General features: G+C 40.0%; 1 protein-coding gene and 1 long non-coding RNA gene across 6 annotated transcripts in view; one reads left to right on the forward strand and one right to left on the reverse strand.

Moving 5' to 3' along the window:
• Nucleotides 1-8,425, forward strand: part of LOC111271573 (uncharacterized) — a 9,282-nt gene extending 857 nt beyond the window's left edge. The window contains exons 2-5 of one of the 5 annotated variants that reach the window (XR_015315365.1): nt 115-427; nt 2,495-2,691; nt 7,846-8,054; nt 8,307-8,425. This is a non-coding gene — a long non-coding RNA (uncharacterized LOC111271573). Of the gene's footprint in view, nt 1-114; nt 1,901-2,494; nt 2,692-7,845; nt 8,055-8,306 lie in introns of all 5 variants that reach the window. The other 4 variants (XR_002686941.2, XR_002686942.2, XR_015315361.1 and 1 more) reach the window with 4 other exon arrangements.
• A 372-nt stretch (nt 8,426-8,797) lies between these two features.
• LOC111271539 (organic cation transporter protein) lies at nt 8,798-16,440 on the reverse strand. Its single transcript, XM_022852422.2, has 11 exons — nt 16,201-16,440; nt 13,864-14,066; nt 12,739-12,882; nt 12,284-12,387; nt 11,872-12,026; nt 11,331-11,499; nt 10,745-10,969; nt 10,381-10,595; nt 9,739-9,830; nt 9,396-9,488; nt 8,798-9,245 (listed from the first exon to the last, which is right to left on the reverse strand). The coding sequence occupies exons 1-11, from the start codon at nt 16,208-16,210 to the stop codon at nt 9,036-9,038; spliced, it is 1,620 nt and encodes a 539-aa protein (XP_022708157.1). The 5' UTR covers nt 16,211-16,440; the 3' UTR covers nt 8,798-9,035.
• Between the last annotated feature and the right edge of the window lie 219 nt (nt 16,441-16,659).

Below are 16,659 nucleotides of genomic sequence, written 5' to 3' on the forward strand. Positions count from 1 at the left end.
GTCAAGAGCGTTGCGGAACAGCTGAGGTGCAGCAGGCCTTCGAACCTCATTCGGAGCATATATATGAATACCAGCGGACGATTAATTCCGGCTTTTTTTTGCTAATTTTGCTAGCGTAAGGTGACCAGATTGACGTTGACGTACGGCGGAATATGTTCGAAACTGATTGTAGCTAGCGCAAAGGATTAACCGTACACCAAACACTTGTTTCGAAACGCCTACGGCGAAAGAAAGGACACGACAGAGATCGTCTGTATACAGCGAGTAAATTCTAGACGTGGATGATATATAGTTGTCACATATAGGACAATATTTAGCCTTCGAATTCAAGCGTTATTTTCATTGTGCCACGCAAAAGTCGTCGGGTGTAATATAGAGGCGAGACATCGACACGCTAACGAAAGCTAGTCCAGTTACTGACCTAACGGTAATAAACGTTCGTCGTGCTCCTATAGTAAACCCGAGTTTGAACGCTTCGGTTAAAAAGTGGCCTGTGGGCCATGTCGTCGTGTAGTACGAACTGGGTTATGCCATTGTAAATTGTCACTGATCAGACGCCTTTTGTTGTTCAAACTTTACAAACCGATTCTCGTATAGAGTAGAATACGATTTAGCTGTAGAAATGGCAGTGATCGACATAGATAACCATGACTTCCTACGGCTCGCAGTGCGCACCATCTGCGAGTGAAAAAAAATCCGACCTACTCATTCCAACCCCTTTTCGATAATTCTATTATAGTGAAAAGTATATGATCTTATGCAACATTTAGAAAATAAGACGAATCAGCTGAAGTTCATCGATTGTATTTGGTTTCGCCCAGTAAATCTGTCGCATGGAAAGTGATCTCAGCACTTAAAAAATGGTGCCTCGACCTCGTCCTGAAGTTTGGCGATGTATGTCCATGTGATACTTCACAACGTATCGTATACCCACAAGGCAAACAAATTCGAAGGATAATTGCATACTTAATACGGATAGAAAACGCACCAAATAGCCGAAAAAGTGTATTTCTAGCCACCATAGCCATTGTCTTAAATGAACGTACCAATTAAAGAGCTGAAAACACGATCGATTACTCTTTACGAAGATGATGTTCGTTGTGGTCTGATATCTTTTGATCATCGTGGATTGGGCGGATGACTTTAGCTAGGTATTGCGAACGAAGACTGCGACAACGGCCGTGACTGCTCTATGATTCGCTTTAGATACAACAATAGAATAATGCAAGAAAAAAACGCTCCGGCGGTTCCTGTTATTGTCTTGCTGGATTAAATGCTATAAAACAAATAATAAAAACTTTCGTTCGATAATGAAATGTACGATTCTGAAACTAATTACCTTTGACTATTGATTTAATTGGCTGATCGGCCTCTGGAGTTCTGGATATGACGCTGATGAGCCTCGAACCGCGCGTTGCCAGGTCGACCATTGTTGTCAACATGCGCCTAGAACTTCGTGCAGGTACTTAAGATGAAATTACTATCTTTTGGCGAAATTCGACGCGGGCCTGAAGGTGTTTGAGGGCAGTGCTATCTTTATGATGGACAAGTTAACATGGAGAGGTAGTGAGAAATAAAAGTGCAGAGAAATCATAAGTGCATTTGTTCCTGTAGTTGTTGTGGTCTCATTAATGAGATACGACGAAATTGGATGTTAAAGTAAGATACAACGGCGAGGTAAAAATAAATGAGCAAAAAAACCATAACGGGGTTGGTCAGTGAGTCCTATATTAGGGCTATATTTTTTCAGTGGGCCTCTCAACCAAGTTTATCATTTCCTTCGATTGCTGCGGGCAAGTAGTTTATGCTTTCAGGTATTGTTTGCATCGTTTGTTGCGCATAGACAATTATTTGGACTAGGTCAATTAGCATCTTGTCTAGGACACGCCGGTGAAGAACGGTAAGCAGCTCTCGAAAAGATCCCGTTGGCAAAGCATACAGACGGCCATAGTTTAGCCTTATAATAGTGACTTCTAAGAAATTACATCGTGGCACACAAACCCCGACATGTTAATTATCCTTCGAGACTTATTAAGCGAACTGAGAGATGCGCCAATACAAAAAATACTCAGCCTGATTACTTATGATTATTATCGTTATTATATATATATATATATATATATATATTATAGTTAAAATGAACAACGTTTAGATATCTATGAGTTTGCATTTGTTGTTGTATTGATAGTTTATCATATAGAAAAATCTATACTTAGCCTATTACTATAAGTGGCTAAAAACTGTCTGTATCATATAACTCCCATTCCGAAATACGGCTATCTCGAAGTTAACAAGTATTCTCCAACGCATTCAAGCGTTTGACTCAACAATATATATACTTCATTGGATCAGGACGATCTATCAGTAGTTCCTTGTGTTCAGATCAGCGTTTACGAATAATTTAAAATAAAGGTTAGAAAAGTTTAAAGTTATTACAGCGTACTCAGCATATTAACGCATTTGATTCCAACATGTATCTTGTGTTATCTTCCAGTCTCTACCAACCGGCTAAAGAATCGTCACACACAGAATTCTTCTCATACTCCAGCGACTCAGTGCATCAGACGGTGAATGGCGGGCGGAAGAATCGTAAAAAAACACAGGGCTAAAGATGGATTCAGAAGAGCTATCGATTGTTGGGTTGACTTTTTAATCACATCATGCGAAAGACGAGCTACAAATTGCCGATCCGTAAGTGGAGTATTTGTAGACTGCACCTCGCCAATTCAAATTCAAAACTTCTTCACAAAACTTCACAAAACAATACGACACGTCTTCCGAATCTGCACAGGTCTCCCGAAGGAAATAGGTCGTTGCGCGTTGCCTTATGAGATCCCAAACAACACCGAGAAATGTGTTCTCCTAGTCCCTGGCATCATATATGCAGGCTTTTGTCACAGTACAGCCTAGCGATTTAAAAAAAAAATATCTTTACGCAAGTTTACTTAAGAAAATTGATTTAGATGGCCGTAATGTAAGGGTCTTTGAAGCTGATACGGATATCATCTTGTTCATTAAAAAGATTTAAAAATTAAAGGCAGACAAAAAAATAAGGTGTGTAAAAATGTGGTGTTGAGTAGTTATTGATAGCGGCAAAACTACTTTTTTTTTTTTTTTTTTTCGCTGGATAATGCACAGATAAATTGCCTATGTTGTAAACCTTTTTTGTTCTTTTATTAAATTATTTACCACAGTATATCCAATGCATAGTCGAGCTTATATCATAACGCGATTAAAATTTTGCAATACTTTAACGAAAACCAAAAATTAGAGCAAATTTTATTCATATCCTTCGATCTTTTCGACTGTCCACATTGAAGGACCTCATTGTTTTCCTAGCGGTGTACATTTTGAGTGGCTCAGAAGGTAAACATCAGTAGTTCTTTTAAATTCTAGAAACAAAAACTCGAGTATTAAGATAACTAATATTGTAACCCAGGTAGGCCGTACGAGCTTCGTATCCCTACATACGATTCTGCACTTGTTGTTCATTGTGTAAGCTTTCCGTTTCAACTCTTTATGGTGTCTATATCTAGAGCGTAACAAAGTATATAGAATAGTATTAGTTTATCTGCAGCAAAGAGGTATAGGCCAGCTTTTACCCAGCTACACAGATCATTCTGTATCCAGTCGCTTGTGCAATTGAAAAGCCGCGGACACACTGGTCCTTTCAAACACCCGGACAAATTCCAAAATCAATTCTGACAAGCTCGAATAGATCATACGTCAATCAATATATGCAGTTATTTTTGGCCAACGCTGCCATCCTTTGCAATTTGAATTGGTTAGCTGTCATAAACTCCCCGTGGGCCACCACGTGAACTGTTCGACTAAAGTTTTCTTTTAATGGTTTCTTGCTGGGGCCGGGGGTACGTGAAACCAAATCATTTATCATATAGGAGTATGCGTTACGCAGGGCAGACAAGTGTTGTCTACATCATCCTATTCACTCATATAGACTATCGCATTGTACGCACTTTATGTACCAAAATAGAATACGTATTATTCAAATGAGAAGGATGCAAGGCGCGCGGGGAAGGTTCCATTTTGCATGCATATCTGGAAGAGAACTCTAAATAGTGATATTGGCCAGAACTATCGCCGGAGTCTCTTCCAGTCAGCCAAGGACGTCGCGAAAAATTGAAGGTCAATGACAGTCCTTTCATTGCAACAAAAAGTAAATTCTTCGTTGCGATCACAAGCAGCAGGTATCTGTTTGGAAGGATCGCAATACTATTCGTGCTGCTATGTTAAATAGACTCATATATGATCTTTAGGCCTAAGGAAAGGTGCGACATATGTTGAAAACGTCAGCCAAAAAGTATGCTCCAAATTCAGGTTTTTTTTCCCCTAAGTGTTAATTTATTTCTTGTCTATGCACAACACTTAAGTTAAATTCTCCTCTATGGTTCGTTTGGCAGGGATTTTCGCCTCGGACTTAGGTACTGCTCGCAAGACGGTTCGGGTGGAAGCTAGCTGCGCTGATCCAATAGACGCTCGGGCAAATGTTCCTTAGGTCGCATATATTTCCTACGGAATCCACAATTATGCGACAAGGTTTCTTGCAATTCCTTGTTTTGACGACGTACTCTCTAATTGTTAGTTCATTCCATACACTGAAGCTGTGATGATAGCAAGTGCAATCATGAGAAATTTCCGCCGCAACGTCGTCGCAGTAGCTATCTATAAATGCGAAATAAAATCTGGGCGCAAAGAATTGAATTTTTAGAGAAGCGGAAGTGCCATGTCGGGCCTAAAAGCTTCTTAATGTTTATGCTTTGTGTTGGCTGTATATGCTACATAAAAAAGGACGCTAAGGACGAACTAACAAAACGTCATGTTCCGTAACTTGAATTTATGTGCAGGGACAGAAGAGCTTTGGTTCGTTCGTATATTTCCTTGTATGTTGAAAATCATCGAAAATCTATGCACTCACATTGAGCAACTATTGCAAGAACGAAACGTATGTTTGAAAAGCGCGCTACATGAAGTATCTGTAAATATTCGAATACGTCTTCGGTCCTCATGTTGACTTAGTTGTGATATGTCCTGCAGGGAACACTCGTCAGTAAATACATTATCGATTACACAGGCCCAAGGTCTTCTCTGGTAACCTCGGTAGTGATCTGTCTTTTGCATATTTCAGTCCGACGTCTCGGGTATGGTCTGTACTTCGGATACACTTGTTGTGATCAAGTGAATTACTATTTTTGCCGAAATTATTTACTGGTAAACTTGCCTATAAGCTTCACTCTGTACTCGTAGTCTCTCTCGTGTCTCGGATCGTCGTGTCGCTACGTGAATGCTAACCGCGTAGTTCTGACTGTGTAGCTGAAAAGATTCAGCATGTGAGTCTGTGCCCCGCCGGAACATGAATGTGGAAAGCGGCCAGCAGCCGTAGAAGATCCTGAGGAAAAAACCATGTCCTATCATCGTTGCCGTTGTTTGCAGTGAACTGGTCGAAATAACAATGGGTTTTGTCGAACGGGTTAGTGTTATAAATTTTCTAACGGCATTTTCCAGAACAGTGCTGGTCCACTTTGTTGACTGGTAACATCTTTGTTCGCGGTGTCCGTTTAAGGCGCTCTGTCGCATGTCTACCATTATACTACATGCTTTTGTATGATGCGCAAATAAGTGTACTTATTTTGTTTGACATGAAGTTAAATTTGTGCCCCATCACTTAGGGGGCGCAGCCATCGCGTACCCCAAATCCTGTTTTATTAACCACGGTGTGATGCTAAAATGGTACGGGTGACGTATTAGATCAAATTCACATTGGTTGATCGTATGCATTTTAAATCTGCACCTTGATCCTGTTAGGCCTTTGCCTCCCACGTTCATGCGTACATGCTCGATTCACGCATTAACTACTGTATCCATTAGGTACTCTCTGGACACGTCACAGTATTAAATTATACATACCAAAATTATATCGTTTGTTTTAAAAGTCTAGGCTGTAGGAAAATACAGATAGAAAATTGATGATACATTATATTAATGATACATTTACTCTTCGCATCAGAAGCGAATTAGATTGCGCAAACGTTACGTATTAAACATACATGTACGTGGCGCAGGGCAGCGAGCTAAGTCCCACTTCGAATACGAGCTAAGGGCATGTTCATTGGGCCTAATTAAGCCATTTCGTTTCCTGGCATATATAGTAGCTTCTACCCGTAAATATGCAAACACGTACCCCATACACTGTTTCTATCGACAGAAGCGATCTATTTTGATATGCTAACAAGTTCCAAAATTAAGTTGCGGGTTTAAAGTTAACAAAGTTGGCTTGTGAACAGCGATCAACTAAATAACTTTATTTGAGCAGATAAGGTAACGCAAGACAGATATTTCAGTTTCAGTGCATTGAACAGCAACTGCGTTGACCTTTTCTGGCAAAACTTTCGTGAAGGCTAACAATTTTTTAAAACGTAGAAACACATAAATGGGGTATATCTTATCTTCATTCTGTACTTAAATAATCGATGCTCGTAACGATTGGGAACCCTGAGAAGCCTTTTGTTTTGGATATTTGCAATATTCAAATTGTTAAGTCACGCTGAGACTCAGACACTGTACGCCTTGTTACTTAACGTCCTTATAAGGACCGACCGCTTATTTAATATGTACTTAATTGTTGTTAGCGGTCCTGAGATGGCAAATCTGACGCAGTCACCCGCTGCCTCTCTCGGAATTGCAACATATCGAATTTTGCAGCAACGAGAATACAATGGACTAATGCACTCCAGATATCTGCCGTTTAGGAAGCGCCCATAGTGTAATCAGTTCCGCTGTACGTAGTTCCGTACAACTGAATCTTCACAGGGGACATGTCCTTAAACCTCGTCAGTGCATTAAAGGCAGCGGAAGTATTGACTCATACACCTAAAGAAGATCTATTCTTCAGCTAGAAACGTTTCTTGTCGTCGATGACATTTATTAGTGACATGTGTATGTACATATGTAATTAGCTAGGTCGTTATTTTGGCTAAGTTGATCGAAAGTTGATTGGTTAAGTTGAACAGAAAGACTAGCTGCGAAAAAAATTTTCGTCGGTAACATTTTTGATAATTTTGGAAAGTAATTCGAATGAAATTCGACGACAGCGTGCCGTCCATGAAGATTTACATTTATCCAATCAGAATATTGGGCCTTGGCACCAATCTTCTGCTTGGGGTCTTCTGCGGTAGAAGGCAAAGTTCGAAGCCGTGGTGTTCGTCGGCTTAAATAGATTTACCAATGTTAGAGGGTTCCATGTCCGTGCACCCCGACAAATAATAACACAGAAATTTATCAATATAGCAAGAGCGTAAAAATCGTTTTCTTGTCGATTATCAAAGTGATGCCTAGTATCTATTGAAGTTAATAATAGAAAAAATGCTCCATCCTGCGTTCGATTCGTGCGTTTCATAATTGCTTCCCTCATTGGTGTTAATGGCGAACTCAGTTCGCACAAGGCCGAGGCCAAATACCGTTGACAAAATAGAGGAGATAGTCGGAGCTGTGGGTAATACAACTGACACAGAGGAATGTAATTCTAGTTTGTATAAAATCTCGGTGATTTGTTTTTTTTTCATCGATGGTTATATGGATTTTTCAGATAGCTGCTGGACCAGATCGTTAAGCATTAAGTTTCTCCCATGATCATAAGGGTGGTAAAGCAGTCATGATCTGAACAACCGATGCTCGTCGTTGATTAATTCTCTTTTCATTGATCCATGTTGAAACTAAATGAGCCTATTTAGTATATAATATATTGTGCGTTATGGCACAATCCGATGTACATTTGTCAAGCTTAAGACTGCCGCTGTATTTTAAGGTAATTGTAATTCTCATTTCTAGGTACCGCTTCTGGCAGGAACCTTAAAGGCCAACTATGTGACATTCAAATTAGAAACCTTACTCATGCTCTGGAAAGGACACCAACCGAATTGATGTATATGTACTATGCTATTATCGGCATAAAATTGCAATAATCCCAAATGTCAGTTGTGGACCCTTTTGTAGTAATACTATAGCGCAGACCATTACTTTGTACGGAAACTGAGCCGGTGAGTTTACTTAAGTAATGGATAAGCGCCGGACGATTTCTGCATCCGCAAAGAATAATACCGCATCTTTTCTTTGAAAAACAAGAAATTCGTTCCGATTTTTACTTCTGCACATCTTGATTCAGTGCTTGTCTGTGTAATGTTTGCATAACTTTTTTACATTCTGAAGTATTGCACTTATAAAAGCGAACTAATCTCTACGGCCTAGTTCTCTTCTGCGATCATTCGATTTATCAGGATGTTCATTTGCAGATTTGGCATGGCAGCAAGCAATGGATGGAGCCCCAACGCTTTCCGAAGAAGCCCAAGGGCAAGGCAGGTTCGAGCTAATAAACGACTTCAACCCTTGTACATACTGTGATAGTATCAAATGAGTCTAATCAATGCACGCTATCGTTCCCTAGGTAGTGCAAGGTTGATGTGTAGTATGTTGAGTAGATAGAACCTCAGGATTCATTAAAGAAAAGGCTTATAAGTCGATCATTAAAGACAATATACTACCTCAAACATAAAATTAGCGCTAAATTGCGCTCTCAAACCGCGTTGACACCATACTGATATTAAAACAGTTAACCGTTGTCTAATCGTTGGATTATTTAGAGCTCAAATAGGCGTTTTTCGTTGACCTGGTGTAGCTTATCTAGCACTCGTCGAAAAGACAAAACGAAAATATTTTTTAATCCTTCCTTAAAAAAATTTCTGTTTTAAACGGTTGCTAGAAGAATTAAGGGACTGCTCAGGCGTTCTTAGGTTATCAGTCAGCTTAAATGTATATTTAGCGATTTGATTACGTTCTCTTTTACATCAAAGCTTTCCATCGGACAGTTCACTGATAGCGTTACGCCATCGAAACAAGAAAGCAAAGAAAAATCATTTTATGCTTAATGAATTACAGAAATGTTCGTACATCAACATAGATAACGTGGTGGCATTATGCTGAGTGATCTGGGAATACGAAACTTGTACACAGCGAAACGGTCATCATGATTTCACCAGGGGAATAGCAGTATGTGACGTCTCCATGGCATTATGATTACTTGGCACCACGTTGTCCTTGTTTAGGGTTCGGATATCAGCTAGGTTGTCCGGCAAGGGAGCATTAAGTGTCTCTGGTAGGAAAGGCAGCGAAAGGCCTGCTCCGATACAGGCCGCTGCTAAGACGAAATAAGGTGCACAATGATACCACTCGCCCTATACAAACGCAATCAACAGAAATATAGTACGAACCAGAACATCAACACGGCTAGAAATAATTCGACGCTGTACTGTTTCATGTTATGCTAACAATGGAATAATCAGAATGTTGACTGTATAATACTAAAATAATAGTTATTGTCATACGAGGTCTCTCATGAAGGGCGCAATTGTTCCTCCAATCCGTCCGAAGCAGAAGCAGCAGCTGAAGCCAAAATTGCGCACGATCGTGGGAAAAATCTTCAAAAAGAAACGAAACTTTAATAGTTATGTTAACGTCAACGAAAAAAAGCAGGATATTTTGTCAAGAATGAAGGTAGCAAAATTGTCCAGGAGTCATCAATGGAAATATGTCGACCATTTGAATGATCCTTATTGAAGAGATATGTACGATCAATAAGACAGTGTAATGCGTAGCTGAATAGCGGTGTCTGCTAGGGACACATACACGAATAGGGATGATATTTACAAGGCGATTATATGCGTTTACCTCAAGCGTATACGTCCAGATGATCCCAGTAGACGTCACAATTGAAAACCGAAGCAACATTGCGGCTATTAGATGTAACCATTCCGCTGAATCTACATATTGAAAGTAAAAATAGCCATAGTTTGCCCTTAGTTGAGTTATTCATGATTTTTTTCAGTGGTTTTTATCTATTAAAATGGTCCAAGCGTCGACTAGATGCTATAATAAACACCCCACGACAAACGTTGTTTTTTTTTAAACAATTATGGGTCAGAAGTATAAAAAAATAGTTGTCTCTGATATTTTTGAAGTACATCCATCAGCCATTGCTTAATTTACGATTTGTTGCATGAAATCAATATCACGTCACTTGCGATGTCGGGCTATATGTAGGCGGAAAAAGGCTAAATGTGTAGGCTTTTAAATAAATCATTCTGTCCAGTCTCGCTAGCACGGGTTATCTAAGTTCTATCTTCGTAATTCGATGGTCGTAACATAAACATAGATTATTAATTTTAGCCATTTCTCTGGCATGCCTCGGGGTGCTTACACAGATGAACATTTTTTAACCTGACGCGACGGCTATGAAGAAGTTAGTAAATGTCTTCGATTTAATGTGTAAAGATTAGGAAAACCATATCAAAATACTAACGGTACGCTGACCTTGTGGCAACACAGCAAGCGCGATAAAAGCACATGACGAGATAATGAGGAAACCCCCGACGGAGGACTTTCGTGAAACAAATCTCAGAAGCACGATAGCACCTGCACCACCAGCGACCCCTGCAGCTGCTGTACAGGCGAAATTGCGCGGCCGATCGCCTGGGATTCGTGTCGAGAGGTAGATAGCTGAAAAAAACGCCGCTTGGTCCAAAAACCTCGGCGCCACAAAAGACATAATGATTGTGATGTGTTAGTCAGAACCAGGTTCATTACCCAGGTTAATCGCTGAATGATCCGCAAGCTAAAATGTAATTTTCTCGCTCGACCACCGAAAAGTCAATTCCAAATTCACATAACACCTTACCATAATGAGAATAATGCTAGAACGGTGTTGCGGTAGGCTGAAGTCTTCAGCATGTCAGCAAGGCTTACGCCGACCTGTTTGGGCAATATTTTTCCCGTTGACAATGGCAGATTGTCAAGGACAGACACGTCCTGTTTATTGAAACGTAAGATATTTTCGAGTGCACGACGAGATCTGGCAGGTTGACCTTTCGTCAAAAGCCATCGAGGCGATTCTTGGAGGATGCTGAATCAATGAACAAAAATACAGAGTAAGCATAAAATTCATACGAAATTTCCAAAAATTCATTCATCTATAGTGACAAAGTTGCCAAGGATGTGTCCATACCCCCTTCTACAATTTACTAACGATCGTTATGCGACGAGCATCGCATTAGGCTGAAATATTAATGACTAAATTTATGATAAGTAGCTGCCCTAGTACAGAACTAGTAGATTGCCGAAAATGCAATTATAGAGAAGTTAATCTTTGCGAACTGGCGAATGTCGGAAGCTTCTATAATAGGCTTTCGGTTGCAAATCAAGTTTGCTCTTCGAGACAATAAATTGTTCTGTATTGAATATATCCGAATACAAAGTAGGTCTACCAGAAAAAAGGCAGCAAAGGCACGGCGCTAAGTCCCATAGCCATCTGAACGCCTCTCCAGCTGTGAAGGAATCCTGCCAGAGATGGAGAGAACAACATTGGTATCTGGAACCCCAACGCAAACCCGACATTCAGCAAGCTCCGATGTTCGGCAAGGCTCACTTCAGTGTCTATGGGCGAGTAACATATACACGAATATGCAAGTACAATGGTAGTACAAGTTACGTCAATTTGTGCCATCAATCAAAAACACGTATCAATACTACTTACCAGCGGATAAATTATTCATTTGTTAATATAGATGCTCTTCAATGATTTGTTCGTAACCCATCTATGGTATAATCATACGGTCTATGAAAACGCGCCACAATAGGCTTCTGCACGAAAGCCTATCTCGATACACCGTGCCTCGGGTAGCTCGTATACTAATCTAAGTTAATTATTTGACTGGATTGTTAAGTTCGGAAAATTATACTCTAACCGTCTGAAGTATCAAAGATTTCAATGGTGGTATGTTAACATGCGGTCATTAAGATACACACAGAATGTGGAGATGCTTGTATTTAGTCCAGCGATGCAGACGCACTGAATAAATCGTAGCACGTTAAAAAATGCTACGGAAGGCGCGAACGACGCAATGAACCCGAATAATACAAACAACGCCGTAGACCACGTATACGAAGGAAGTCGGCCAATTCTGAAACGGGGAAATAACTTAATTTTTACAGATTTTACTTACTACGCCTCGCCGAACGATAGAACGTTCGGAAACATTAACTTAGTGCATGGTCGATTGTCGAATACACTGTACCATATTATTTATTGGCTAATGTCCATGATGAGGTTGGTCATAGAGTGACGTAATTGGTCAGTGCCGCTTGTTCGCTTTTCATTATGAGTAACTTTTCAACGCCGGCGTACAACAGTGATGCTCTTCTAAGTTGTAAAACTTACCGATCAGAGAGTTTTCCAATGAGAAGGGCACCAAATATCTGCGCCACGAACACGACGCTCTGAATGGCGGACTTCTGCCAGGAGCGTTCACAGACAAGATTAAACTAACGAATAGGAAACGGAAAAGAAGGCCAAAATTATTAATAATGAATGAACGCTAACCCGGTGATAGCTATTTATCACTATGAAGTTAAGTATATGCCATATTACATTGTGTTAATTTTTCCGTATTGAGTATTATGAGGTTATTTAATAAAGGAAATGGGCCTGTGACAGTTTGACAAAAAAACTCAAAGGTTCTAATTAAGGGATATTCGCCCCTTAAAAGCCCCATACTTTGCCTAAAAGGGACGCTACGAAATTTATCGTTAAATTAAGCTCATCACTAAACGAAACACTATAACAGTAAGATATGTGCAATAAATAAATAGAATCAATTTGAAAAACACACAAACCTCCGCTACTGAGCTTGATAGTAACGTCGTGTTGAAACTCCAGTGTTCGCAGGGCTCGATAATAGACTGATTTATAGAACCGTTTCGATTTAATACAAAGCGATGGCAGTGGTCTCCTTCAGGAATTCCTTCATGCTTCCATTTCTAAACGATGAAATGAGTCCAAGCGGCATAAGCTTAGACGTGGAGGTACTCATCCAATTAATTATATAGGAAATCTCTATCACTATGCGTGACCGTCGATTTGACGAAACACAGTCAAACTAACGGCGTCTAAGCTCACAGCCATAAAGTAATAAATGACCAAAATGAAGGAAATAATTTTGGCCTATAAATCTACCCAAACAAAAACGTACATATTCATATTATTTTCACAACGACTTGGACCAGACGAGTAAGCAGTTAGCGTAAGTTGGATCGCTTGTCTTCGTGGATCAATGAATATTCCTATGCAGGGCTTTTCGAAATAGTAACGACCATTGTCATTTCGTTGATTGGGAAATATAAACATGTAGCTGAGGTACCGCGTCGAGTTGACTGAGTAACAGATAAAGGTCAGAGTGAATACAATTCGGAGACGGTTGCCACCGGTAGCCCACGCTATGACACGATATACTTCGCACATTGAACGCAGCCTCTATATGCGTATCGGAACTTGAAGTCAGAGCATGGCCGTCGTCTTTGCAATGCAAAATAGAAATGATCATCGTAATGAAAACATTCGTACTTCATCTTTGTACTTCAAAAGTGCTCTATATACGAACAGCGTTACGTGGCAAGAAAATTCCGCAGCAACGAAAGCGCTACTATCAGAACGTGAATTGTACCACGACTGAATAGAACTTGAACAATCTATTGTGTCGACGTAACACGTTCAATTACGTGTAATAAAATGCTCGCACTAAATTGATTGGTATCACCTAATAATGTAAATAAGGAGCTTGACTGACTTAAACTTACTGCGTATCGGATCACTGTAATGTATGTAAAAGCTTATCTACTGATAATATTTACATTAAATACAACTTACTCGGAGATATTGCATCAACTTGTCTTTGATCATGGGCGACAGAAATTTTGTTTTCGGCAATCTTCTTTGACATTTCTTTTACCATTACTTCATACCTCTGGGGCCCAGCTGTCGTTGGGGGGTGCGCACCAGTGATCGACGTCACCTGCGATGAACTCCAGTCCAGTCAGGGTCCACGAACTGGGAAAGCTGCGAAGGAATATCATTGCAACCAGCATTATCTGGTATCGACCAAGCCCTCCAGAGAGGCGACCGATGTCTACTGGAAATGGCAGCGTGCCGCCGTCAGCACTGATTTCTGTGAAGCGGCATCGAAATCGGCGTCGGGGTGAACAAAGAAGTATATGTTTAACTGAATTAGGGACTCCATTACCAGTACATAACAAAGAAACAGAGGATGGAGGAAATATCGTCGTATGTTTGCAGCCTCCAGCACTATCCAACTGGCTATGCCAGTCACTAATGAAAGACAAACGGATTTTCCTACAAACCAAATATAGGTTCATTAATACAGTTAGAGCATTGGATACGCACAAATCCCACCTGCCCGGTCTCAGATCTCATGGTTTAAATTGATACTGATCCGATCATAACGAATGGCCTAATATTCTGAGTGGCTATCCTTGCTTGTTTTGAACTATAGGCTATACTACCCTTTGCTTTTTATTTCAATATATGCTGGAATCTGATGTTCATTAACAGCTGCTTGAAGTAATACTATTTTCCGATAACAAAGCATAAATAAGCCAGCATTCTGCAGCGTTGTTTGAAGCTCTGCTACTGAAGAATTACCCATTTTCCTCTATAACCTAGGGCAGAGACACTAGCGACATCCCAGACATAACTTCTGCTACCATATCTTAGGCGCGGAGCGCATGCCAAGGCACGCGTGGCGCGAAACTACAAAAGCAAACATTGCCTTGGAATAGTTATGCAACAATAGTGTCTCACGAATATGAACGCAATGTAACCCGATTGAAAATGCGGTCGGTTTTCGATCCTTAAATGGTTACGTAACGTTAACCGAAACCTTAGTTGATTCATTGATGTTAGTTTGATATGAACCGACGGGCAAATCAAACCCGATACATGGGGATAATGCGCCCTATTTTCCACTTCTACTTCAATCCAAATACTAGTCCTATTTTCAGTCGAGCGTCAGCAATGATTCCATATGATGAGCCCATAGTTGAGCTTCGCACACGGAGTTAGAATAACGTTTTGCTGACAGTGCCTAGGTATAATCTGCCTAAGAAAACGGTTCGGATAATTTAGTCAAACTGTGAAGTGACGCTCACTACCTGGCATCTCCCCAAATAACCTACGCTTGCGAAATTGCAACGATCTATATCAAATATATAGTAATTCAGCGATTAACTCAAATGTATGCTTGACTTGTCCTCATTGAGTATGTAGACCTACTTTAACTTCAACCAATTTCTATCGAATCGATGCACCAAACGCATATCTGTCCACGTTTTCTATTTGTAGTCCCATATTCCTTCTCTCAGCAAATAACAGATCTGAGTTTTTGTCGTATCGGACGAGAAACCGTGTCGGCTAATCTGACTGAGTTCTGAAAAAAGAAGACTGAATCACAGCTATGCTGATAGAAATAGGGAAAAATAATAGATGAGGTATTATCGAAAATTCTATGATTTCGTCCGATTCTTAAGCGTCCGATTGTGGGAATGGTTTATCGTGGAAATATGTTTTATTTGGGTGTTATGCTACTTTAGGCGGTCTTATAAAGCTGGTACACCCCATAGTATAATGACCAGCGGAGTTTTCAATACGGACTACGGTAATATCACCGTTATTATATGCCTATATATAGCCACTTAGTTTCCATTTGTTGAGTTAATTATTAATAGTTCTACTACGAACAAATTTATTTGTCGAGCTTCCTTTAGAGGTAACATTTTTCGCTCAATTGAAGTGGAAAATACGGATCAATGGCGGTAACGAAGAGACAAAATTCTCCTGTGTTGGCTTCATGGTTTTGTAACTTGTATTTCCAACGCAGAATATAGGCTATTTCTACAATTTAAAGTCTATAGAAATGATTTATCATTAAGTCTTTTGTTGTGATTATATAAACAAACAGCCACAAACTAATCAGTCAGGCAACCACTGATGTAATAGGTTGAAGCATTCATAATATTTTTTTTTGTAAAAAAAAATCATGAAATCCCTCTGCACCAACAAAATCGACAGTAATCGGTTATGGTATAACATCCATGAGAGCTTAGGCATTACACACATTGAAAGCCGGATCACATGAATACAAAATTATGGCAAAATAGCTTCTAATAAATAATAACGTAGTTGGTCCTACTGTTAATTATTTTCAGGTCCGACGAACATATTGCGGATAAGTTTCTCATTGCTAGATTGCCAGCGACCGCAGTGTGGCCGTTACCGCAACGTACCTGAGCTCATGATTATTTCCGCCAAAAGTGGCGTCGGTATTTGGGTCTGTTTACTAATATCGACACGTATTTAAAATCTATGAGAATCACAGCGTAAAAACACGATCAGTGAACAAAAGAACAGCGTTGCCCACGATTTTACACAGTTTAATACGTGAGGGATTTTTTTTATCACTCCGACGCGTTACGGGGACTGCTACGAGCGCAGAATGCAAACCTTTAACACGCAGACTAGACTACCGACACATGGTAAACTTTATCTTGGAGACAATGCTATAGTACTGCAGTGCAGATAACCCTCGTTGGCCGGAAGGCCTATTTACTACATAACCGAAGAGGATCATCGTAAATTTTTATGATATGCATGATTGAAATAGCTCTAATAAGGTCACTCTTGAGATACATCTGTATGATACGTCATAGAATGCACACTGTTTATACGCGTACTATTTTTTCCTT

The sequence above is a fragment of the Varroa jacobsoni genome, unplaced genomic scaffold (assembly GCF_002532875.2).
Source record: "Varroa jacobsoni isolate VJ856 unplaced genomic scaffold, vjacob_1.0 scaffold_175, whole genome shotgun sequence".
Taxonomy (NCBI): Eukaryota; Metazoa; Arthropoda; class Arachnida; order Mesostigmata; family Varroidae; genus Varroa; species Varroa jacobsoni.

Coding starts and splice junctions, on each gene's coding strand:
- LOC111271539 (XM_022852422.2), bottom strand. Junction 10,596..10,744: donor CTAGCATTATTCTCATTATG/GTAAGGTGTTAT, acceptor TGTGGCGCCGAG/GTTTTTGGACCAAGCGGCGT. Junction 9,246..9,395: donor CGCCCTTCATGAGAGACCTC/GTATGACAATAA, acceptor GCGTTTGTATAG/GGCGAGTGGTATCATTGTGC.